The sequence below is a fragment of the Somniosus microcephalus genome, chromosome 18 (assembly GCF_052327205.1).
Source record: "Somniosus microcephalus isolate GS21.2 chromosome 18, FLI_Smic_1.0, whole genome shotgun sequence".
NCBI classification, from domain to species: Eukaryota; Metazoa; Chordata; class Chondrichthyes; order Squaliformes; family Somniosidae; genus Somniosus; species Somniosus microcephalus.
The window spans coordinates 42,193,394-42,218,831 of record NC_141004.1 but is presented as its reverse complement, the minus strand read 5'-3'; the positions used below and the strand labels follow the sequence as shown (position 1 = coordinate 42,218,831).

The 25,438-nt window shown below is 46.9% G+C and overlaps 1 protein-coding gene across 1 annotated transcript in view; it reads right to left on the bottom strand.

The window, feature by feature from the left end:
* The window catches only part of LOC147105243 (metabotropic glutamate receptor 4-like), a 1,649,895-nt gene extending 1,625,371 nt beyond the window's left edge, over positions 1–24,524 (bottom strand). The window contains exon 1 of the mRNA XM_086011400.1: positions 23,536–24,524. Coding sequence (XP_085867526.1) covers positions 23,536–24,057 — 522 coding nt within the window. The 5' untranslated portion in view covers positions 24,058–24,524. The remainder of the gene's footprint in view (positions 1–23,535) is intronic.
* Between the last annotated feature and the right edge of the window lie 914 nt (positions 24,525–25,438).

Sequence of the window (25,438 nt, the reverse complement as noted above, 5' to 3'; positions counted from 1 at the left end):
TGAGGAGTTGTGAATGGCACTGAACACTGTGCAGTCATCAACGAACATTCCCATTTCTAACCTTATGTTGGAGGGAAGGTCATTGATGAAGCAGCTGAAGATGGTTGGGCCGAGGACACTGCCCTGAAGAACTCCTGCAGCGATGTCCTGTGGCTGTTCTGATTGACCTCTAACCACCACAACCATCTTCCTTTGTGCTAGGTATGACTCCAGCCAGTGGAGATTCCCCCCCCCCCCCCGCCACCGATTCCCATTGACTTCAGTTTTACCAGGGTTCCTTCATGCCACACTTGGTCAAATGCTGCCTTGATGTCAAGGGCAGTCACTCTCACCTCACCTCTGGAATTGAGCTCTTTTGTACATGTTTGGACCAAGGCTGTAATAAGGTCGGGAGCCGAGTGGTCTTGGCGAACCCAAACTGGGCATCAAAATTAAGATGGTGGCTGCAATTATTTTTGCTGACAATACTTCCATGCAACCAGAAATTGCAGAAATTAAGGAAAACCCAATGCCAGTACACCTGTAATAATGTTACTATCACACTTAAGTAGTTAAATTACTATTTATCCAGCATGAATCTTGAATATTTTGTTGATCCAGCTGTAGAATACAACAGCTTGGCACAATGACGATGCAGGATCATTTCAAGACTGGGATAATAATGCTCTGGAAATTTGTTTTAAACTTTTGGGACTTGGAGGTCTACTACCTTACATTAGCATAAGATCCATAAAAGGTTCCACGGCTTAAAAAAAGAGCATCAGGATAAGTCAAGAGTACCACCATGGGGTTGATAATGCTATTCATGGTGCTCAAAGGACTGTTGGGTATTGCAGGCATCTCACTTATTAGCAGCTGAGGTTATTCAATGCCAAATGTGCACAGCGACCCCTCGTGTGGATCCCATGTACTGTCAGCATATGAGAGCCTGCAAGGCTCATTAACGTCCCTGTTCTTGTGCTAATTAAGCACTCGCTGCTCTGCACCCATTTGCAATGGGGCCATCAATGGAAAGCTGCAAATAAATGGAAGGTCTGCATTGGTAAAAGACCCTTTTCTCCACATAAAGTCACTCTTTATTGCAAGACCTTCTGTGGCCTCCAATGCCCAAACTGTGAATCAAGTCTCTTTTTCTGAAAAGGCACATGTTTAAGCAGTAATGGAATATTGTCATCCTGTCTATGAGGTTGACAAAAAAAAGCTGGTCTTTCCTCAACTTCAAAGCCATTAAGACCAGTGAACTGGATAAGGATGACCTACTCCTAGGATGAGTCCATCCTGTCTGTCACTGGACTCATCAGTTCTCCACCAGATTATGACTAGGCCATCACCATGATGCTTAAACAAGACATCAAGATTTATGCAAGGCGCATACGAGCTTCTGCACACTTCAATATGCTGTAGTAATGTAGAAAACACTTTCCCAGAATGCCAGCAGTGATGCTTCGCACAGCACTTCCCCTGCCTACAGAAGTCTCCTTCAGTCAGTGTCATAGCGGAGAACATTTTCCCTCTGTGCAGAAACTCAAACGCCGAGTTACCTTTCACTTGTTGAATCCAGGGTTAGTAACTTGCCTGTTGCATTCCAGCACAGATTGCCCAAGTGTCTCTGTTCTCTCAAAAGCCACCTGAATAATTTCAAGAGGCACCTGATCTTAGCACAGTTGCTTCTAGTTCCACCATGTTTTTACAACATTTAATATGCAAAAACTGAACAAATAAACCTGAGTAAATAAGAACATAAGAAATAGGAGCAGGAGTAGGCCAATCAGCCCCTCAAGCCTGCTCCACCATTCAATAAGATCATGGCTGATCTGTGGGGAGCTTGCCTGAAGGAATTGCTGGTTTGGCACTATGAAAGAGTTGAATTAATGTACATAGCTAAAATGACACAATTGCTGAGGCACACTAGATTACTGGTCGCATCTACCAATGTTAATTCAACTCAAACTATACTGTCAAGGTGATGCTGATGGTCAGACTCTACACTTAAAACTAGCAGATCTCCAGTGGTATTTCTCATGGGTAGTCTGGGGGATTTGTGCACATTTTCTGATGTTGATCATGATGAATGGTAATCCATATAATAATTGTCTCTTTTTTCAATACAGTTGGTGTCTCATGGCACAGCTCATGAATAAAATGTTTGGCTGCATAATAACATGGCAGGTTATGAATGAATGAATCCAGTCACTAATTTGATTAATTATAGTGAGAACTTACTGATTTTTAAAAATTCGTTTATGGGATGTGGGCATTGCTGACAAGGCCAGCATTTATTGCCCATCCCTAGTTGCCCTTGAGAAGGTGGTGGTGAGCCGCCTTCTTGAACTGCTGCAGTCCGTGTGGTGATGGAACTCCCACAGTGCTGTTAGGGAGGGAGTTCCAGGATTTTGACCCAGCGACGATGAAGAATCGGCGATATACTTCTAAGTCAGGATGGTGGGTGACTTGGTGGGGAACTTGGAGGAGGTGGTGTTCCCATGCGCCTGCTGTCCTTGTCCTTCTAGGTGGTAGGAGTCACGGGTTTGGGAGGTGCTGCCGAAGAAGCCTTGGTGAGTTGCTGCAGTGCAACTTGTAGATGGTACACACTGCAGCCACGGTACGCCGGTGGTGGAGGGAGTGAATGTTTAAGGTGGTGGATGGTGTGCCAATCAAACGGGCTGCTTTGTCCTGATGATTAAAGGAGTTGATAGGGTAGATAGAGAGAAATTATTTCCTCTTCATGTTCAACTATGTTAAATTTCTGGATTAGCTGAATTCAATCAGTAGTTTAATTGATTAAATGTAACTGGTACCAATCACTAAATTAATAAGTAACTTAATTAAAATCAGGTAGTTACTTATTTATTAAATTCAATCATCATTAACTGAACTAATTACTACATTCAATTAGTAATTAGTTCAGTTAATGACTGAATTTAATAAATGTGGACAAAGTGCCGCGACATGAAAGAGATACATCCAATGTTCTTGAGGGAACTGGCAGAAGAAGTAGTGGAGACACTAGAAATGCTATTAAAGGTTTGAATTGAGAGTGGATGTGTGCCTGAGGATTGGAGAGTGGCCACTGCAATGCCTGTTTTCAAAAAGGGAGACAGAGTTAACCTGGCAAATTATAGGCCAAATAGTTTAACAATGCTGTCAGAGAAAATTTTGGAATCTTTAATTAAAGATGAAATCACTAATATCCAGATGAAGAGAACACAATTCGAAGCAGCAAACATGTATTTCAGAAAGGGAGATCAAGGTTGACAAACTGAATAGAGTGTTTTGAGGAGGTGACAGATCTGGTGGATGGAGGAAACACAGTGGATATACATGAACTTTCTTGACAAGGTACCACAAAGGAGAGTATTGGAGAAGATTAAGGTGTATGGAATTAGAAGTAGGGCTGTAAATTGGAATTAAAACTGGGTAGAACTGAAATGGCCTTAACCAAAGTCACAAATGCCATCCTCTCTGATTGTGTCCATGGTGCATTATCCTTATTTGTGCTCTTCCAAGACATCAGCCTTGGCTCAGTGATGGCACTCCCACCTCGGACTCAAAAGGTTGTGGGTTCAAGCCCCACTCCAGAAACTTGAACACATAATATAGAAACATAGAAGATAGGAGCAGGAGTAGGCCATTCGGCCCTTCGAGCCTGCTCCGCCATTCAATGAGATCATGGCTGATCATCCAAATTCAGTACCCTGTCCCTGCCTTCTCCGCATATCCCTTGATCCCTTTAGCCTCAAGAAATATATCCAACTCTTTCTTGAATATATTTAATGAACTGGCCTCCACCGCCCTCTGAGGCAGAGAATTCCACAAGTTCACCACTCTCTGGGTGAAGATATTCCTCCTCATTTCAGTCCTAAATGGCTTACCCCTTATCCTTAGACTATGATCCCTGGTTCTGGACTTCCCGGCCATCAGAAACATCCTTCCTGCATCTAGTCTGTCCAGACCTGACAGAATTTTATAGGTTTCGATGAGATCCCCTCTCAATCTTCTAAACTCCAGTGAGTATAAGCCCAATCAACACAATCTCTCCTCGTACGTCATTCCTGCCATCCCAGGTATCAGCCTGGTGAATCTTCGCTGCACTCCCTCCATGGCAAGAATGTCCTTCCTCAGGTAAGGTGACCAAAACTGCACACAATACTCAAGGTGCGGTCTCACCAAGGCCCTGTACAACTGCAGCAAGACATCCTTGTTCTTGTACTCGAACCCTCTTGCTACGAAGGCCAACATACCATTTGCCTTCTTAACCGCCTGCTGCACCTGCATGCTTACCTTCAGTGACTGGTGCACGATAACACCCAGGTCTCTTTGCACTTCCCCTTCTCCCAATCTATTGCCATTCAAATAATAATCTGCCTTCCTGTTTTTGCCACCAAAGTGGATAACCTCACATTTATCCACATTATAGTGCATTTGCCATGTTTCTGCCCAATCACCCAACCTGTCCAAATCGTACTGGAGTTTCACGACATCCTCCTCACAGCTTACCCTCCCACCCAGCTTTGTGTCGTCTGCAAATTTGGAGATATTACATCCAATTCCCTTGTCCAGATCATTAATATATATTGTGAACAGCTGGGGTCCTAAGACCGATCCTTGCGGTACCCCACTAGTCACTGCCTGCCACTCGGAAAACGACCCGTTTATTCCAACTCTTTGCCTTCTGTCCGCCAACCAGTTCTCTATCCAAGTCAATACCTTGCCCCCAATCCCATGTGCCTTAATTTTGCACGCTAATCTCTTATGTGGGACCTTATCGAAAGCCTTCTGAAAGTCCAAATACACCACATCCACTGGTTCCCCCTTATCTATTTTACCAGTTACATCCTCAAAAAAGTCCAGTAGATTAGTCAAGCATGATTTACCTTTTGTAAATCCATGTTGACTTTGTCCGATCCTGTCACTGCTTTCCAAGTGCTCTGCTATTACATCTTTTATAATAGACTCTAGTATTTTCCCCACTACCGATGTCAGGCTTACCGGTCTATAATTCCCCGCTTTTTCTCTACCACCTTTTTTGAATAGTGGGGTAACATTAGCTACCCTCCAATCCATGGGTACTATTCCAGCGTCTATCGAGTTCTGGAAGATGACCAGCAATGCATCTACTATTTCTAGGGCCACTTCCTTAAGTACCCTGGGATGTAGACCATCAGGCCCTGGGGATTTATCGGCCTTCAGTCCCATCAATTTTGCTAACACCATTTCCCTACAAATACTGATTTCTTTCAGTTCCTCCCTTTCATTAGACCCTATGTTCCCCGGCATCTTTGGGAGGTTATTTGTGTCCTCCTTTGTGAAGACAGAACCAAAGTATGTATTTAGTTGGCCTGCCATTTCCTGGTTTCCCATTATAAACTCCCTTGATTCTGACTGTAAGGGACCTACGCTTGACTTCACCAATCTTTTTCTCTTCACATATCTATAAAAGCTTTTACAGTCAGTTTTTATGTTCCGTGCTAGCTTACTCTCATATTCTATTTTCCCTTTCTTAATTAATCCCTTTGTCCTCTTTTGTTGACTCCTAAACTGCTCCCAATCCTCAGGATTATTGCTTTTTCTAGCCAATTTATATGTCCTCTCCTTGGATCTTTTGCTGTCCCTAATTTCCCTCGTTAGCCACGGTTGAGTCACCTTTTTTGTTTTATTTTTATGCCAAACTGGGATGAACAAATTCTGTAGCTCATCCATTCGGTCTTTGAATGTTTGCGATTGCCTATCCACCATCAACCCTTCGAGTGCCATTCCCCAATCAATCCTACCCAACTCGCTCCTCAGACCATCGTAGTTTCCTTTATTTAAATTGAGGACCCTTGTCTCTGAGTCAACTACTTCATTCTCCATCTTAATGAAGAATTCTATCATATTATGATCGCTCCGACCCAAGGGGCCTCGTACAACAAGATTGCTAATTAATCCTTTCTCGTTACATAATACCCAGTCTAAGATGGCCTGATCTCTGGTTGGTTCCTCGACATATTGGTCCAGGGAACCATCCCATAAACACTCCAGGAATTCCTCCTCCACAGTATTGTTACTAATTTGGTTGGCCCGATCTATATGTAGATTAAAGTCACCCATGATGACTACTGTGCCCTTATTGCACGCTTCTTTAATTTCCCTTTTAATGCCATCCCCAACCACCACCTTACTGTTTGGAGGTCTATATACCACTCCCACTAATGTTTTTTTCCCTTTAGTATTTCTCAATTCTGCCCATACAGATTCCACATCATCAGAGCTAATATCCTTCATTACAATTGTATTAATCCCTTCTTTAACCAGTAATGCTACCCCACCTCCCTTTCCTTTTTGCCTATCTTTCCTGAATATCGAATATCCCTGGATGTTGAGTTCCCAGTCTTGGCCATCCTTGAGCCATGTTTCCGTAATCCCAACCAAATCATATTCGTTTACCTCTATTTGCGCAGCCAATTCATCCATCTTATTACAAATGCTCCTCGCATTAAGACACAAAGCCTTCAGGCTTGTTTTTTTAACGCTCTTAGACCTATTAGAATTATTATTTACTGTGACCACATTTGATTTAAACCGTTGATTTCTCTGACTGAGGGAGTGCTGCACTGTTGGCAGTGCAATCTTTCGGATGAGGCTTTTAATCAAGGTCCTGTTTGCCCTCTCAGATAGACGTAAAAGATCTCATGTTAAGAAGAGCAGGGGGGGTTCTGCTGGTATGCTGGCCAATATTTATTCCTCAATTGGCATCACTAAAACAGATTATCGGGTCAAATATTTCATTACTGCTGTGGGACCTTGCTCTGCGCAAATTGGTTGCTGTATTTCCCTACATTACAAAAGTTACTATCCTTCAAAAGTATTTAATGTCCCAGAGGCCGTGAAGGTACTTTATAAATTCAAGTTCTTTCTTTCTTTCCTTGACTTTTCTCCAGATTTTGACAGTCAACCGTACCATCCTCCTCCAAAACCTTTCCTTCATTGTCGAGTTCCGTGAAAATGCTTTAGCTTGGTTTCACTTTTGCCTACCCCATTACAGCCAGATCATCGCTGCAAAGGCTCTCCCACCATTATCTCTGGAGTCCCCCAAGGACATGATGTTGCCCCTCCTCCTCTTCCTCATTTACTTCATGGCGAATCCATTCAGAGACATGGCACGCGCTTCCACATCTATGCTGACAATACCCAACTCTATCTCACCACCACCTCTCTTAACCTCTACGCTGCCTCCATGCTGTCAGGCTGCGTGTCCAATAGCCAGTCTTGGTCTACAATTTCCTTCAACATTGGGAAGGCCAAACCATCGTCTTCGGCCCCTGCCACAAATTCCATTCCCTTCAGCCACCATCTCAGGCTGAACCGCACTATTCTCAGTCTTGGTGTCCTATTCAACCCTGAGCTGAGGCTTCCTACCCATATATATTCTCCATTACAAAGACCACTTCCACCTCTGTAACATCGCTCGACTTTGCTCCTGTCACAGCTCATGTGAGGCTGAAAACCTTATCCACACCGTTGCTACCTCCAGACTCACCTATTACAATGTTCTTCTGACTGGCCACCCAGCCTCCACCCTCTGTAAACTTCAGCTCATCCAAAACTATGTCTGTATCCTAACTTGCGCCAGGTTGCATTCACCCACCTTGCCTGTTCTTACTGACCTATATTGGCTCTCTGTCCCCCATTGCTACCAATTGAAAATTCTCCTTTTTGTGTTTAAATCCCTCATGGCCTCACCCCTCCCTATCTCTGTAACTCCCTTCAGATCTACAAATGCCCCCAATGCTGCATTCCTCTGACTCCAGCCTTTGGTGCATCTTTCCCCCACCCTACACCGCACCATTGGCAGTCGTGCCTTCAGCCATCTAATCCCTGTGCCCTAGAGTTCCCTGTCGAATCCCTTCTGCCTCCACCTTCCTTTCCTCCTTTATAACCCTCCTTAAAACCACCTCTCTGACTAAAGGGTCGATTTTCCTGGAGCCGTCAGGCGGGGTTTCAGGCGTGTGGGAGGGGGAAATCCCGAATTCGGGGGTCCCGACACCATCCCGCCCAAAACCCCGCTCCACGCAAGTTTCAGAGGCGGCGGGTAACCGCCCCGCACTGGGACCCGCCGACCCCAGGCAGGAAGGGATTAGTGCCAATTAACTGCCTGTTAACAGGTAGTTAACAGGCAGTTTTTAGCCTAATCCCTATTTTGAGGGGTGTCGTGTGGGATTCCTGACGGCTCCAAACCACGCCAGGTTAGAGCAGGCAGGCCGTCGGGTTGAAGGAGTTGGAGGGGTCGCGATGTCGGTGTTCAGGTGAGTGATGGGTGCATGAGTGCAAAGGTAAATGTGTTTAGTGTGTCTAAAGTGTGTAAAGAACTTTTACTTACCTGTACTTACCTTAACAGCCTTTCTTCCTGTAAGCATCTGTAACATTTGCATATTGAATTATCATTGGCCCGCAGGCATCTGTAAGGAATACCTATTATATCCACATGTGATCACATACTGAGTTGTCATTGGCCTGCAGGCATCTGTAAGGACTACTATTGATTTGAAGATCCAGGCTAGGGGTCCTAATGCTGAGCAGCTAGGAGTAAGATCACAGACCTAATGCTTAATAAAAGAGTTAAACTTTAATACTCTGTTGTCCTGCAATTTATTATTTTTGTACAAAGTGTGCAAAACAAGACAGCGTTGGGAGCGCATCACTCAGCCGGCACTTAAAGCTGAATGGCTGCGATCTGTCAAAAGTGACAGCCTTCAGCTTTGAGTGCTGCTGAGAGTTCTAACTGAGTCTGTGTAGAAGGACTCATGTTAGAACTCAGACTGTCAGTGTTTGACAGCTTCAAACAGCTGTGAAACACTAATATTTCATCTGTCAAGAACTCTTGACAGATGAAATTGCAGTCTGTGATGTCACTTGTTGCCGGGTGGCCCTTAATTGGCCTGCTGAGCCTGCTGGGCAGGCTTAACAAGGTCAATCAAGGGAAAATCGCGCGGATTGGCCGGACGTCGATGTAGGCGGGTCTAAAACCCGAAAGTTATAGTCCCGCCTTCTTCCCGACAGCTTCGGGAAAATTGACCCCAAAGTCTTTGTTGATTTCTTTGTTCGGCATCCAATTTTGCCTGGTTACACCACTGTGAAGCACCTTGGGCTGTTTTCCTACGTTAAAGTCACTATATCAATGCAAGTTGTTGTTGTAAAATGGAGGTAACAGAGAGTAGAAGTTAAGAGAAGTTTCTCAGCGTGATTAGAAGTGGATAGTGATATCCCACAATGTTCTGTTCTGGGACTACCTCTGTTCACTGTTGGATATAGAGCTAGAGGGAATGGTATTCACATTTTCAGATGATCCTAAAGTAAGAGGTACTGTATATTAAATAATTCTGAATACCAAAGGGATTTGCAAGGGGATACTGATAAGATGCCAGAATAAGCAAAAAAGTGCTAATTAACTACCTGTTAACAGGTAGTTAACAGGCAGTTTCTAGCCTAATCCCTATTTTTAATGTTGAAGTGTGGGATTCCCAAAGGCTCCAAACCACGCCAAGTTAGAGGAGGCGGACCGTCGGGATGAAGGGCTTGGAGGGGTCCAGATGTCCGGTTTTCAGGTGAGTGATGGGTGCATGAGTGCAAAGGTAAGTGTGTTTGGTGTGTGTAAAGTGTTTAAAGAAGTTTTACTTACATGTACTTACCTTTACAGCCTTCCTTCCTTCCGGTCTCGGGAGTCTCTCATCTCACCAGCACAGAAAGCAGAATGGCTGCGAGCTGTCAAAAATTGCAACATTCAGCTTTCTGTTCTGGGGAGATCTCTAAATCATCCTGAGAGGAAGGAATTAACCTGGAGTACAGATTGTCAGTGTTTGACAGCTTGAAAGGTCTTGACAGATGAAATATCAATCTGTGACGTCACCTGTTGCTGGGTGGCCCCTAATTGGCCTGCTGAGCCCACTGGGCGGGCTCAACAAGGTCAATCAAGTCAAAATTGCGTGGGTTGGCTAGAATTCGATGGAGGTGGGACTATAACCCCGAAAGTTGTAGTCCCGCCTCCTACCCGACTCCTCAATGCAAATCCAGCCCAACATTTCATGTCGAAGACCTTTCAATGGAATACTGTGCTGTAATGGAGAAGAGGCATCGAATATTAAAATCAAGACGCAATGGTGAATCCATATAAAGTGTTTGTAACAGCACAGTTGTAGTATTGTTAGCAGTGTTGGGCAACAGAACAGCACAGATTCACTAGGATGTTGCCTGGTATGTGGAAAAACAAATACAAAGACTTAAAAGGAGTTTGCAGAGCGATTTAATAGTGGCATTTAAAATTATGAAGGGTTAGGGTTAGGATTAGGGTTGGAGACAAAGTATATGGAAACAGATTGTTTCCACTGGTTGATGGGTCTAGAACATGGTGACATAGATGAAAGATTAAATGCAAGAGATTTAGGACAGAGAGCAGGTGAAACTTGTTTTTACCAAAAGTTGTGAGGCTGGGAATGCACTAGTTAGAGCCTGAAACTGTCAACATTTAAGGTGTTTGAAGAAAAGGGGAATAAAGGGATATGGGAACAGGGTAGCTACATGGGATTAGAAATATTGCTCGTGTGGAAGAGAAACAACCTGTTTCCATTTTGTAATTTCTGAGTTATTTTAGTGGCTTAATTATTGCCAATGAGCCAGTAATTTAATTATAAGGAAGATCGCTGAAGTTATTTTTTGATGACGATACAAACAAACCCCTCTTTTCTTTTTAAATTTGTTCTGTAGCCACCCCTGGTTTCACACACAAAATGTTACTGTGTACAATCAATTTTAAACAAATGTCATCACATTTACCAGAATTTTTATTTAAATACCAAATTATTATTCTGAAGCTGCAATAATCAATGAATTATTCCAGAACTAAGTGGGTGCTCAGCCAATTATCTGCACTCCACACTGAGATCAGTGATACAGAAAGATTTCTTGCTGCAGTTGTACAGGGTCTTGGTGAGACCACATCTTGAGTATTGTGTGCAGTTTTGGTCACCTTATCTGAGGAAGGATGTTCTTGTCATGGAAGGAGTTCAGCGAAGATTCACCAGGCTGATACCTAGGATGGCAGGAATGACGTATGAGGAGAGATTGGGTCGATTGGGCTTGTACTCGCTGGAGTTTAGAAGAATGAGAGGGGATCTCACTGAAACTTATAAAATTCTGACAGGACTGGACAGACTAGATGCAGGAAGGATGTTCCCGATGGTCGGGGAGTCCAGAACCAGGGGTCACAGTCTAAGGATAAGGGGTAGGCCATTTAGGACAGAAATGAGGAGGAATTTCTTCACCCAGAGAGTGGTGAACCTGTGGAATTCTCTACCACAGAAGCCAGTAGAGGCCAATACATTAAATATATTCAAGAAGGCGTTGGATATATTTCTTAAGGCTAAAGGGATCAAGGGGTATGGGGAGAAAGCAGGGACCGGGTACTGAATTTGGATGATCAGCCATGATCGTATTGAATGGCAGAGCAGGCTCGAGGGGCCGAATGGCCTGCTCCTGCTCCTATCTTCTATGTTTCTATGTTTCTTGATTCCAGGGCAACCCTGAAGTGCTGAACCATGAAAACTTGACTCACTGGCAAAACTCTAGTTAAAGTATACAAAAAATAAGGAAGAAAAAAGATTTGTTACCGACTCTAGCAAAGCTTGCACTTGACTCAGTTCTTGGCACTGCCAAAAATTTGACTAAACTTGGATCTTAGATCAGGATTTGCATTCGATTACGACACCCGCATCTCAGTACACTTAATGGGGATAGTTTTAACTTTAGTCGATAGTGTAAAATGGGCAGCTGATCTGATATTGTCCCTTTTACACTAACACCAAAAGTTTAAGTTTGCTCCCAATGCTTCATTGTCCTTGTGGAGCTATGCTCACACTAGAACAGAAATGAACATTTATTCCTTGTTCAACCTGGATTCAAACAGCTCAGCTTAATTCCAGTCGAATTGAGTTTAAATGCAAGTCATTTCTAAGCTAGCTCTGTAAAGTTTCACTCACAAACAACATATTTTGCTACAATAGTGTAAACTCAGTGGGGGCAAAAGCAAAAGCATGTGTCCCTCGACTGGGCCTAGATCTTTGGGCCTAGAAATTCAATAAGGCCCGAAAACGGGCAGTTGCAGCACAAGGCGAGATTTACTTGCGCTCCTTTAAAAATCACAGGCAGCACGTTATTTTGGTGCTGCCTGCGGGATTGAATGATTTCAGCGCACAGCCCAAAGTCAAATGTGTTGCTTCAGGCTGTATGCTCAGCAGGAGGCCCAATGTCATGTCCCTGGAGCGAGACTGCATTTTCTTAAAGCAAGGCTGTCATCTTGCAAAGCAGTCTCGTGCTCTTAAAGCTCAACTGCATCCTGAAAAAAAATTAAAACTCATTCCAAACTAGGCAGTCTTCAGCTCTTAAAGCAGCGCTGCCAACCTCACCAAAATGGCAGCTGCCATGTCCCATGCCAGAAGTGGTCGGAAGCGAGACATCCGACATTCTTTCAAGAAAACCACTGTTAACAGCCGGCGTTTCTATGGGGAATCTCTCGGCCAAAGTATTTTATTATCCAATCCTAATTTCAGGATGAAAATTCTTTCCCATCAAATATTCAATGAAAATTTGAATAAGAATTATTATGTAAATAATATAACAACCTTCTAAAGTTTATCTCTTTTGTTGGTGTTTATAAGAATGCCACCCACCAGTCATTCTGTTTTTCTAACCAAGCCTGGTCATCATTTCCAATGGTATTAAGCCATTTAATTCCAAAAAAACTTCACCAGTACCACAGAAATCCACATCATTGTTTATTTACATGCCTGTAAAATAATGCAGCACTCAAAATGAATTATGTCAAGCCAAAAGCTGTTGTAAAATATATGTAAGAAATTTGATATGACAGTTACAGTCTGAAGCAGGCCAAGGAAAAATAATGTGCCTTCTTAAATGCCGCATCTCTAGACGGTCACTGAATCATGTCATGTGTAAAATTTTAAGAGTGTATATTGTCTGCACCATTGTTCATGTAGGCATAATGTATAAAATTATCACCTGTTGTTCTTTTTGAATAATATTTGTATTGCTCTTTCACCCTAAAGGTCCCTTGCTTCCATTGTACTTCCACCCTGACCACTTTCAGACATGGGCTTCTCTGCAGACACTTTATTGTGATTTATGAGATACACTTCTAGGGTATTTCGCAAAGAAATGCAATGCTTCATTATACAGCAGTGCTCTTTTTTTGCAGCTTCATTGATTACTTGACCAACTTCCAATGCTGTATACCCTCATAGTCCTTCATTCCTCTCAGTCCTACGGTTCAATCTCTAAATCATGACCTCTCCAAAAAGTCAATTCATAATGTCCCGCACAAGTCCAAAAAGGGACTCCCATCTCTTATCTTTGATGGACCTACTTTTTGTTGTACTTCACTTATTGATAGGCCTAGCCTTGCTATCTCCTCTGAATCCCATCAACAACTCTTAACTTTCTGTAAAGCCCAAGACCATTAAAAAAAACATGAATAATGCTTCAATTTCTGGGAAGACTATTTTAGCATTTACTCTTGCACACCTTGACAGAACACAAGAAAAAGTTGGTTACCCGATAAGTGATCTGCTTATCATCTTCAGTCTGAAAAGTGATCCTCCTCACATCTCCAGTCTGAAAGGTGATTTTCTCTCTCACCTCCAGTCTGAAAGGTTGGCGCTTGGATGTGGGAGAAAGATCACCTTTCTTTCTTTGTTGCAACTTCTCTTTCAGTTCTCTATTTTATCAACATCATTGTTGTTATTACAAAAAGAAAATACTGTAGATGCTGGAAATCTGAAATAAAAACAGAAAATGCTGGAGATACTCAGCAGGTCAGGCAGCATCTGTGAAGAGAGAAACAGAGTTAACGTTTCAGGTTCTGATGAAAGGTCATCGACCTGAAACGTTAACTCTGTTTCTCTCTTCACAGATGCTGCCTGACCTGCTGAGTATCTCCAGCATTTTCTGGTTTTATTTCATTGTTGTTTCAATCTTCCCTCGCTTGTTCAACCTATCCTGTACCATCAAGGTATTGAAATCAAGACTTATCACTTTCTGTAATTCATTCTTTCCTAGGATCTCAAAATAGTGGAATTCCTTTCCTCTGTTCTTCATCGCTTCCTCCTACACGCTTCAGGCTTTTAAAATCCAAAATTATAATCATCAAGCTGTGACTTCTTTACTTGTCTCAACTTCTCTCCCGTTCTTTCCAACACCAGTGATGTTTAGTTTCTCAGTATATAAAGAAACTGTTACAAGGCCAACATTTTATTAGTAGAATTACAAAGTTGCACCAAATACTAACAGCTCGAAGTTCCTCTCACAGGACCCACTACTTACACTGTTGCATATTATGTTCCACACAGGCAGCTCAGGGGATAGAAAGGTGGAGGAGTGGAGAGGTGGAGGCAATGGCAGTGCTTACAACATTCACCTTCTGCGATCAGCAAAGCGTAGAAGAAAGCGTGGCCATGGGGATCTGAATGGGCTTCGTGACTCAGACCTAATCAGTTTCCTTGATATTATATTGTTACCAATAAAGCCAGGCTACCACTTTCAGACTTAATCATCACCACAGCTTAGATTACTTTGTGTATGTTGTAGTTATTATTATTGGCTAGGAATTCCTTCTTGTGTTACATCCCACGAGAAAGGTCATAATGACTTTGTCTGTGGGATAAATGTAACACATGGAGGAATTTCTAGCCAAATACAGTATGTGAATTTCCACAGCAAAATGTCATAGAAAACCCCACATTAAAATCATTCTTTTTAAAATTAAGCTAATTCAAGTTAAATGGCCACTTACCCAACATAATATCCCATGTTCACTATGGCCACAAAATGGTACATTTATATTGAATTAATTTCAGAATTAATACCAGATCTGCGCACATCATGAAAATAATACCTTAGTTCTGGGGCGACAATATGACTAAATATTTGCCAATTTGTGTTGCATTTAGAAAGATAAAAACTGCACTGGACCCCAGAGATTGAGTGTGCTGAATGTAGACGAAAATGAATTAACTAAGAGACTATGGGCTGGATATTGCCGGCGCTCGGAGTGCGGGTTCAGAGGCGGGTCAGCTGTCAAAATAGCAAAGATTGACAGTGGGTAGGAAACCCGCTGCCAACCCGCCTCCACGCCAGTCTTCCAGGTGTCTGGTCTGTCTGCGCAGAACAGACCTGACACCAAGCGGAGGGGGAGACAATTTAGATCATTAAATGACTTGTTAACAGTCAATTTAATCCTGTTTTGAGCCTGCCTTCTAATTTTATGTGCTCCCCCATGGATTACCCGCTGCTCGGGGAACACGACAGCTCACCCTGTCGTGAGTTGAGTCTGCTTTGATTTATCTGATTACCTGACATCTGCAGAAGTGATATAAAGGATACCATGTTGCAGCTGTTCAGTTTCAGAGCTCAGAAACTGTTGTTCATTGCATTTGTAAGACATTTAGAGCTTCCTGGAGCTTGCAAGTGTTTAGAGCAAACTCTCTATCCAGTGGCACCTCATTGGAACAACCCTCTCATCATTGCCAGATCGCTTCTGTCACCTCTCCATAGCCTGCCATCTATTACATCAGATTGGATACAGATTACACTCTCTTACCTTGGTCCTCAGAATTTGACCACGATCAGCCCCAACACCAGCAGCACCAGGCACACCAGCAGCACCAACAGCAACACCAACCTTCCCTGCAATCACCTGATGCTGCACAGGACAGAGGGCATCAGCACCCGAGCACATTGCTGCCCGGACGCCAGGGATGTCTTCACCATGGCCATATTTACTTCACTTGACACTGCACACCCTGACTGCCACATGATGTGCCAGGTTGTCACCACCCCACACCAACACCTTAAAGCATCCCTACAATGCCCAAGCCATTCCTTTCACACTCATCACCATTGCGGTGGGTATCGTTATGTCTCACCATTCATTGCAACTCACGAAGCCACTTCCAAAGGTGCACACAAATCTGTCCAAGAACACAAGGTGTCGAAAACAAAGATTTCAAAGTTTGACAGCACATTAACAGAAACTTCACATGAACATTGGCTAAAGCACACAAGTGCCTGCCCTTGTGTGTTGTTAGTTGGTATGATTGCACTAGGATGAGGGTGAGTGTGAGGGGTGGCTAGTGAGATAAGGATGTGATAATGTAGATAGAGAGGGATGGGTGGAGGTGCAAGGTAAGTTGGTGTGAGTAAGGATGTGCAGGAGTAGGGTAGGGAAGGCAGAGTGGGGATGTGATGAGTGGCACAGCTGGATGTGGTTGAGTGTGGCTTAGCAGTAACGTTTTGTGATCTACTGAAATCATTGAAAGGTTTGTGCCACTGCAGCCTGGTCCTTCTTACAACATCCCTGCTTGTGTCCTCCTCAGCTACTTATAGCCAGGCTGCCTTGGTCTCCTGGGGAGGTCTCTTCCGGCCACTGGCAGGGAAGAGAACCTCCCTGCGTGCTCTGACTCCCTCCTCAAGAACATGGAGGGAGGCATCACTGAATCGAGGTGCAGCCCTCTGCCTTTGTGAGCTCATTTTTGGAGTTGAACAAGCTATCTCAGCAATGGTCGTTTCAAATTCAGGATGTGGAATGAAGTGGGGCCATGAGCCCTTTAAATAAGCCAGCTGACTCGCACTTTCTAATAGGGTCGGGGAATGCGACGGGCAGGTTTAACAAGGCCCATTAACGTAAAATCCTTTTTTTCGGCGGGATTCAGTAGGCAGCGGGACCGTATCCCAACAACGACCTCTCCCGCCCTGAACCTGCCTCGGCCGGCGAAATCGCGGTCTAGTTTGGTCTGATTCATCAGAAATAACTCTACTTGTTCCAATTTGATCTGTGATGCATGTCTAGAATCACCCCAATCTTTCTGTATCTCATACGATGGTGCGAAGTTGTCTTTTTCACAACATGCATCATGGAAGCAGGATAAATACATGACTGGAATATAAAGATAATTTTTGCCACTGTGATGAACCAATATACTTTATCATGAAATGTTAAGATGTGCTTTGCACCCATAATTCATCACTGGCCATGACAGGAACATCAGAAGACACACCAGTTTGCTATATATGCAACTGTAGGCATTAAACCAGTTTTGCCATTTTTTTTGCAGTAGTATTGCCATTATTGAGAATATCATGAGCAATTTATGAGGTTAAACTGTGGAAATATATTTTTTAAGCTCACTTTAGTCAAAAAAATTAAATGAAAAGTGGGCCACCTTAGAATTGATTTGTCACGAACAGCTATAGCTTAATGTTTCTAATCTTTTTTCTGTATGATCCCTTTTATCACATTGTACAGAGATATATGCAACAAGCCCTCTGACATATCTGTCTCTGTATATAATCCTGGATTAGGGAACAAGCTGGTGGGACCACACATCCCTTCCAGCTTCCTGACTAAGGTCTCAGTCGATCAATTAATTGTTTCTATGGTTTGCCCCTTAAGCTTTCTTTCCTTTAGATAATATAATGCTTAAAGTTTGACACACTCTGATTTTTTTGTCTGCAGGAATCTAGGCTGTACTGCATTAAAAGACACTGAGATGCTTAATGTGATCCACGTCTAACAGAAGGGGGAGAACGTAATCCATATTCCCATCAGGATCACGTTCTCGCTCTCATTCCCCTCCCCTTTAGACGTGAATCACTTTCTTCCCCCATCCCCACTGTTCTCTCCGTGCTCTTCCCCCCCCGCACCGAGTTCCTGACCTTCTCTCCCCTCGAGTTTCTGACCTCTCCCCACCTCTGAACCCCTATCCTCTCCCCCTCCTCTCCCATCTCCTCTCCCCCCTCCGATCCCCTTTCCACTCCCCCCTCCGATCCCTTTCCACTCCCCCTTCCAATCCCCTCTCCTCTCTCCCCATCCGATCCTCTCTCCTCTCCCCCCCTCCGATACCCTCTACTACCCCCCCCGATCCCCTGTCCTCTCCCCTCCCTCTGATCCCCTCTCCTCACCCCCCTCCGAATAAACGGGTCATTTTCAGGTTGGCAGGCTGTAACTAGTGGGGTACCACAAGGATCAGTGCTTGGGCCTCAGCTATTCAAAATCTACATCAATGATTTGGATGAGGGGACCAAATGTAATATATCCAAGTTTGATGATACAAAGCTGGGTGGGAATGTAAGTTGTGAGGAGGATGCAAGGAGGCTTCAAGGGGATATACACAGGCTTAGTGAGTTTGCAAGAACATGGCAAATGGAATATAATGTGGAGAAATGTGGGGGGCTAAATTCAGTTGATTTGCGCCTCCCGTTCGCGCGAACAGGGCGCAAATCAACTAGCGCTTGGGTGTGGCGCCGCGAACACCTCCCGTGAAATTCAGCGAGAGATCAGCGGCGGCGCTGCACGGCCGGCGGTGATGTCATTGCCGTGCGCAGCGCCCCAGCTGTAATATTGGGTGGCGACCCCCGACTTACCGCCGGATGCTATGTCCGCTAAGGTCAGGGGGGCCTACCTGCGGCTGGGGCGGCGCTAGGTAAAAGGAAGGTGGTGGGTGGCCATTTTTGTTGCTGGCTGCCTGCCAGCACCTGCCCCCGTTGCTGTCCCTGTCCCCCGTGAAACCCCCACCACGGGGTGCCGGCTGTTCTCTGCAAGCCCAGCACTCCTCTCGAGTGCCGGGCTCATTTGCCGGCATTCCCGATCCCTGGTGGTCCGGCCCCTCCCCTTTAATAAGGGGAGAAGGCCTGCAGTACCACGGCACATAGTGCCGTGATATTGGCTTGCAGCGCCCCAAGATGGATGCGGGGCGCTTCCAGTAGCGCCCCTCCTCCCTCTTGGGGCGCTACATGGGAAAATCGGCCGTGGGGGGGGCTAACATTTTCGGGGTGCTAAGATCAGCACCCTGGTAGGTAGTGCCCCAAAGCTACCCCGTGAAGTCATCCACTTTGGTAGGAAAGGCAGAGCATTTTTTAAATGGTGAGAGATTGGGAAATGTTGGTGTTCAGAGACCTGGGCGTCCTTTTACACGAATTACTGAAAGTTAATATGCAGGTACAGCAAGCAATTAGGAAAGCAAATGCTATGTTGGCCTTTATTACAAGAGGATTTGAGTACAAGAGTAAAGACGTCGTCATGCAATTATATAGGGCCCTGGTGAGACCACACCTGGGATGGGGGGATTGTCCTATGAGGAGAGATTGAGTAGACTAGGCCGATATTCTCTGGAGTTTAGAACAATGAGAGGTGATCTCATTGAAACATACAAAATTCTTACAGGGCTTGACAGGGTAGATGCAGGGAGGATGTTTCCCCTGGCTGGGGAGTCTAGAACCAGGGGTCACAGTCTCAGAATAAGGGGTCGGCCATTTAGGACTGAGATGAGGAGAAATTTCTTCACTCAGAGGGTGGTGAATCTTTGGAATTCTCTACCCCAGAGGGCTGTGGAGGCTCAGTCGTTGAGTATATTCAAGATAGAGATTGATAGATATTTGGATATTAAGGGAATCAAGGGATATGGGGATAGTGCAGGAAAGTGGAGAGGATGTAGAAGATCAGCCATAATCTTATTGAATGGCGGAGCACGCTCGAGGGGCCGAATGACCTACTCCTGCTCCTATTTCTTATGTTCCTATTTATTATCCCCTCTCCTCTCCCCCTGCCAATCTCGTCTTCTACCCCCCTCCAATCCCCTCTCCTCTCCCCAGTCCGATCCCCTCTCCTCTCCTCTCTCCTCTCCAATCCACTCTCATCACCCCCTCTGATCCCCTCTCCTCCCCCTCTCTGATCCCCTCTCCTCTCCTCCCCCCTCTCTGATTGCTCTCCTCTCCCTTCGCCCCTCTCTGAGCCCCTCTCCCCCCTCCGATCCCCTCTTCTCTCCCCCACTCCGATCCCCTCCCCACTCCGATCCCCTCTCCTCTCCCCCTCCCCTCTCCCCCCTCTGATCCCCTCTCCTCCCTCCCCTCTCCTCTCCCCCTCCCCTCTCCCCCCTCCGATCCCTCTCCTCTCCCCCCTCCCCTCTCCCCCCTCCGATCCCTCTCCTCTCCCTCTCCGATCCCCTCTTCTCTCCCCCACTCTGATCCCCTCTTCCCCTCTGATCCCTTCTCCCCCCTCTGATCCCCTCTCCCCCCTCCGATCCCCTCCCCCCTCCGATCCCCTCTCCTCTCCCCCCCTCCGATCCCCTCTCCTCTCCCCCCTCCGATCCCCTCTCCTCTCCCCCCCTCCGATCCCTTCTCCTCTCCCCCCCTCCGATCCCCTCTCCTCTCCCCCCCTCCGATCCCCTCTTCTCTCCCCCGCTCCGATCCCCTCTCCTCTCCCCCGCTCCGATCCCCTCTCTTCTCCCCCCTCCGATCCCCTCTCCTCTCCCCCCCGATCCCCTCTCCTCTCCCCCCCTCCGATCCCCTCTCCTCTCCCCCCCTCCGATCCCCTCTCCTCTCCCCCCTCCGATCCCTTCTCCTCTCAGCCCCTCCGATCCCCTCTCCTCTCCCCCCCTCCGATCCCCTCTCTTCTCCCCCCTCCGATCCCCTCTCCTCCCCCCTCCGATCCCCTCTCCTCTCCCCCCCGATCCCCTCTCCTCTCCCCCCCTCCGATCCCCTCTCCCCCCTCCGATCCCCTCTCCCCCCCTCCGATCCCCTCTACTCTCCCCCCCACCGATCCCTTCTCCTCTCCCCCCCTCCGATCCCCTCTCCTCTCCCCCCCTCCGATCCCCTCTTCTCTCCCCCCCTCCGATCCCCTCTCCCCCCCTCCGATCCCTTCTCTTCTCCCCCCCTCCGATCCCCTCTCCTCTCCCCCCCTCCGATCCCCTCTTCTCTCCCCCCCTCCGATCCCCTCTCTTCTCCCCCCTCCGATCCCCTCTCCTCTCCCCTCCGATCCCCTCTCCTCTCCCCCCCTCCGATCCCCTCTCCTCTCCCCCCCTCCGATCCCCTCTCCTCTCCCCCCCCTCCGATCCCCTCTCCTCTCCCCCCCTCCGATCACCTCTCCTCTCCCCCCTCCCCCCCTCCGATCCCCTCTCCTCCCTCCGATCCCCTCTCCTCTCCCCCCCTCCGATCCCCTCTCCTCTCCCCCCTCCTCTCCCCCCTCCGATCCCCTCTCCTCTCCCCCTCCGATCCCCTCTCCTCTCCCCCCTCCGATCCCCTCTCCTCTCCCCCCTCCGATCCCTTCTCCTCTCCCCCCTCCGATCCCCTCTCCTCTCCCCCCTCCGATCCCCTCTCCTCTACCCCCTCCGATCCCCTCTCCTCTCCCCCCTCCGATCCCCTCTCCTCTCCCCCCCTCCGATCCCCTCTCCTCTCCCCCCTCCGATCCCCTCTTCTCTCCCCCCCTCCGATCCCCTCTCTTCTCCCCCCTCCGATCCCCTCTCCTCTCCCCTCCGATCCCCTCTCCTCTCCCCCCCTCCGATCCCCTCTCCTCTCCCCCCCTCCGATCCCCTCTCCTCTCCCCCCCTCCGATCCCCTCTCCTCTCCCCCCCCTCCGATCCCCTCTCCTCTCCCCCCCTCCGATCCCCTCTCCTCTCCCCCCTCCCCCCCTCCGATCCCCTCTCCTCCCTCCGATCCCCTCTCCTCTCCCCCCCTCCGATCCCCTCTCCTCTCCCCCCTCCTCTCCCCCCTCCGATCCCCTCTCCTCTCCCCCTCCGATCCCCTCTCCTCTCCCCCCTCCGATCCCCTCTCCTCTCCCCCCTCCGATCCCTTCTCCTCTCCCCCCTCCGATCCCCTCTCCTCTCCCCCCTCCGATCCCCTCTCCTCTACCCCCTCCGATCCCCTCTCCTCTCCCCCCTCCGATCCCCTCTCCTCTCCCCCCCTCCGATCCCCTCTCCTCTCCCCCCTCCGATCCCCTCTCCTCTCCCCCCCTCCGATCCCCTCTCTTCTCCCCCCCTCCGATCCCCTCTCCTCTCCTCTCTCCCCCTCCGATCCCCTCTCCCCCCCCGATCCCCTCTCCCCCCCTCTCCGATCCCCTCTCCCCCCCGATCCCCTCTCCTCTCCCCCCCTGATCCCCTCTCCTCTCCCCCCCTCCGATCCCCTCTCCTCTCCCCCCCTCCGATCCCCTCTCCTCTCCCCCCCTCCGATCCCCTCTCCTCTCCCCCCCTCCGATCCCCTCTCCTCCCCTCCGATCCCCTCTCTTCTCCCTCCCTCCGATCCCCTCTCCTCTCTCCCCCTCCAATCCCCTCTCCCCCCCCGATCCCCTCTCCCCCCCTCTCCGATCCCCTCTCCTCTCCCCCCCCGATCCCCTCTCCTCTCCCCCCCTCCGATCCCCTCTCCTCTCCCCCCCTCCGATCCCCTCTCTTCTCCCTCCCTCCGATCCCCTCTCCTCTCTCCCCCTCCGATCCCCTCTCCCCCCCGATCCCCTCTCCCCCCCTCTCCGATCCCCTCTCCTCTCCCCCCCCGATCCCCTCTCCTCTCCCCCCCTCCGATCCCCTCTCCTCTCCCCCCCTCCGATCCCCTCTCCTCTCCCCCCCTCCGATCCCCTCTCCTCTCCCCCCCTCCGATCCCCTCTCCTCTCCCCCCCTCCGATCCCCTCTCCTCTCCCCCCCTCCGATCCCCTCTCCTCTCCCCCCCCCTCCGATCCCCTCTCCTCTCCCCCCCCCGATCCCCTCTCCTCTCCCCCCCTCCGATCCCCTCTCCTCTCCCCCCTCCGATCCCCTCTCCTCTCCCCCCTCCGATCCCCTCTCCTCTCCCCCTGCGGCTAGGCACATACGCAGTTGGAACTTCCGGTGTGCATGTGCAGCCGCAATGTCAGGTGCGCATGCGCGGCTCCAGTGGGGGTGGAACAGTGTTTAGGCTCCGCCCCCATAGAGGTGTGCATGCACAAAAGAGACTATTGTTCCGTCAATAATCTCACAAAACTAGTTGCAGTGGTTTTGCAGACATCTATCAAACTGGTAGAAATATCATGCAACTTCAGTCTGCTTCCACTTGACTTGGTTCAATTTCAAACAAACTCCATTTGTGACAGATTCTTGTTGGTTCCCCTTCTGATCATTAGGCAATCAATGTTTTTGACTTGGTAATTGGTGGTTGGCGATGATTTTGTTGGCAGTGCAAATCTTTATAACTTAAAGACTCAGTGCAGTGACTTGTCCAATGAATCAGCCTCAAAAAGCCTTTAATTACTGAGATTTTGATAATATAAAACTTGGACACTAGTTAATCTTTCGAGTTGTCAGTCAACCAAATGTTGGACTACAGCCACATTGTCTAGTCTGGTATCAGCTTGTGCCACTAGTTCCACCCACGTTTGACAGCTCCAATTATGAATAATTAGAGCAAAATTTGAATTACTGTAACTCAAAGGTAATGGAAACTGGTTATTTTAAGGTAGGAATATTTTTGGAAATTCCTCATATTTAAATTGTGCAATATTGTATCTTTCATACCAGTGAATCACAAGTGCAATATACAGAATCTTGTTTTATACAAAAAGTCTTGACAATTTAATATCAAATGATCATTTTCTGTGATAAATCTAAAGTGGATCCTTCACTTGCAAAAAGAGAAACAACATCTCGGAGTTAAAACAATCCAATTGATGTTATTACTTCAATATGGAAGGCTTACCTTAAAGAGACGCAATATGTTGGCAACCATTATGGATACAGAACTTGCTGAAGCACCTATAACTGCCACCACGCGTTCTGGCTTGGTAATGATTGGTGGTCCTCCACTCATGCACTTCACATCAGTGCTGTCTTTCTCAATCAAAGCTTGCACAAATGTCAACGATTGCTCCAAGGCATGAGTGTCCCTGGAACAGGTGTCGAGGATCCGAGCTCCCAGTGTGATATTGGGAAGAAGTCCTTGATCATTGTTGATCCGATCTAAGGCAAATAGCATTGCTTCCAACCTGTGTATTCCTTTTTCTTTTTTCAGTTCTCCACAGTTAGCACCAGACCCGCCCCGAGAATGCACAGGAAAAAGTCCCCCCAGAGCAATGTCCCCATCGATTCTTATGGAATTCACATGGGGACGTGATGATGCCTTAGGCTTTCCAACAACTGGATCAAGCCAGTGAAAACTAGACAGAAACAAAAATAAAGACAAACGTTCAGACCAAAAATAGAGGTTTCTTTTACACGCCATTTCCTACTGAATAATCATTTCTGACATAATACTGCCAGAAAAATATTGTCTTTAAGTCGCTGTGTTGTTGGGTGGTGTCTATGCAATTATCTGGGTTCCTCTTGGAAAGCACAAAACAAAAGACCATCAAGCATGTCAAAGAACATCTGTGTAGTTGAAATATGTTTACTTATTTCTTGCTGCATATTTTATAAAGCTGTACGCATTGCTGAGGTTTGTGGTTTTCTCGTGAATTTTTAATTGATCAAATGCCTTCGCAGTGTTTGTGGTAGTTCCTTTTAGTTTCTTGTTGTGTTTCTGTTTTGCATCAGTCGGTAGAAATTCTCCTGAGGTATAAGAACTAGATATGTGTGTCCTGAACAACGCTTATTAGCCCTTTCGTTGCCACTGAAATATATCCAAAAGAGCCAGAAATAGGAGGTGTTGTCATCAATTATCAGATTCAAAGATTTAATATGATGCACAGTATTCCTGAGAAAAAAAGAAAAAATAAAAGTCAAACCTTTTAGGAAGTATCATTTCAACAATGCAGACACTGTTTTCAATAGTTAGATGAAATTATGAGCTTACGTTGTGGTACTTGTTACATAGTTCCCAGTATAATCTTTTAGCTCAATTACGATAGCCCGTAATTTCCGATAGGAGGCTTCCTGCGTGCAGATGCCTCCTATCGTAAAAAAATCTACCCTCTTACCTGAGGGCTCCCAAGGTCCGGACACTTCCGATGCTGGGCCTCTCCACAGTCGAAATGCGCAGGGCCCACGTATCCCAGGGGGTACATGCGGTTCACAAGCGTCCCTGGGATCACGTGGGCCAGGCAGGCCAGTAGGAGAAGGGAATCTTCCTTCATACTTTTGACAGATAGGCCTGTCAAATATATGAATGGAGATCACTCCAAAAGCACATCAAAACATTAAATACATTTTTAAAAAACCATCACGTTTTTAAAATGAGTTAAAATTACATTAAATTAAATATTTTAAACAACATTTTAATTTTTTGAAAAAAATAATTAAAGTTTTTTATGGGGCTAAAAATAAACATACCTTTTTAAAAAGTATTTTTAAATTATAAATGAGTGAAATTGTTTTTTTTTAACCTTTTTGAACTCTTATGCTGGTAAAAGCAACCTTACTCCTGCTTTTACCAGGCGTAAGATTTTTAAGTGTTTTCAGTGGGCAGAGGTTGTGCAGAAAGCAGAACTCTCCCCCCCGCAGAGGCCCTTCTCCAGGGCAGGCGTCCGATCTGTCAAGAGCTTCGCATGCCTGAAACCAGCATTTCCGATGTCCCTATGTACACAGCGAGTACACACCCGTAGGGATCAGAATATACGGCCCATTATATATCTTGAGTACCAGTTAGGAGACTTAAGTTAACCACT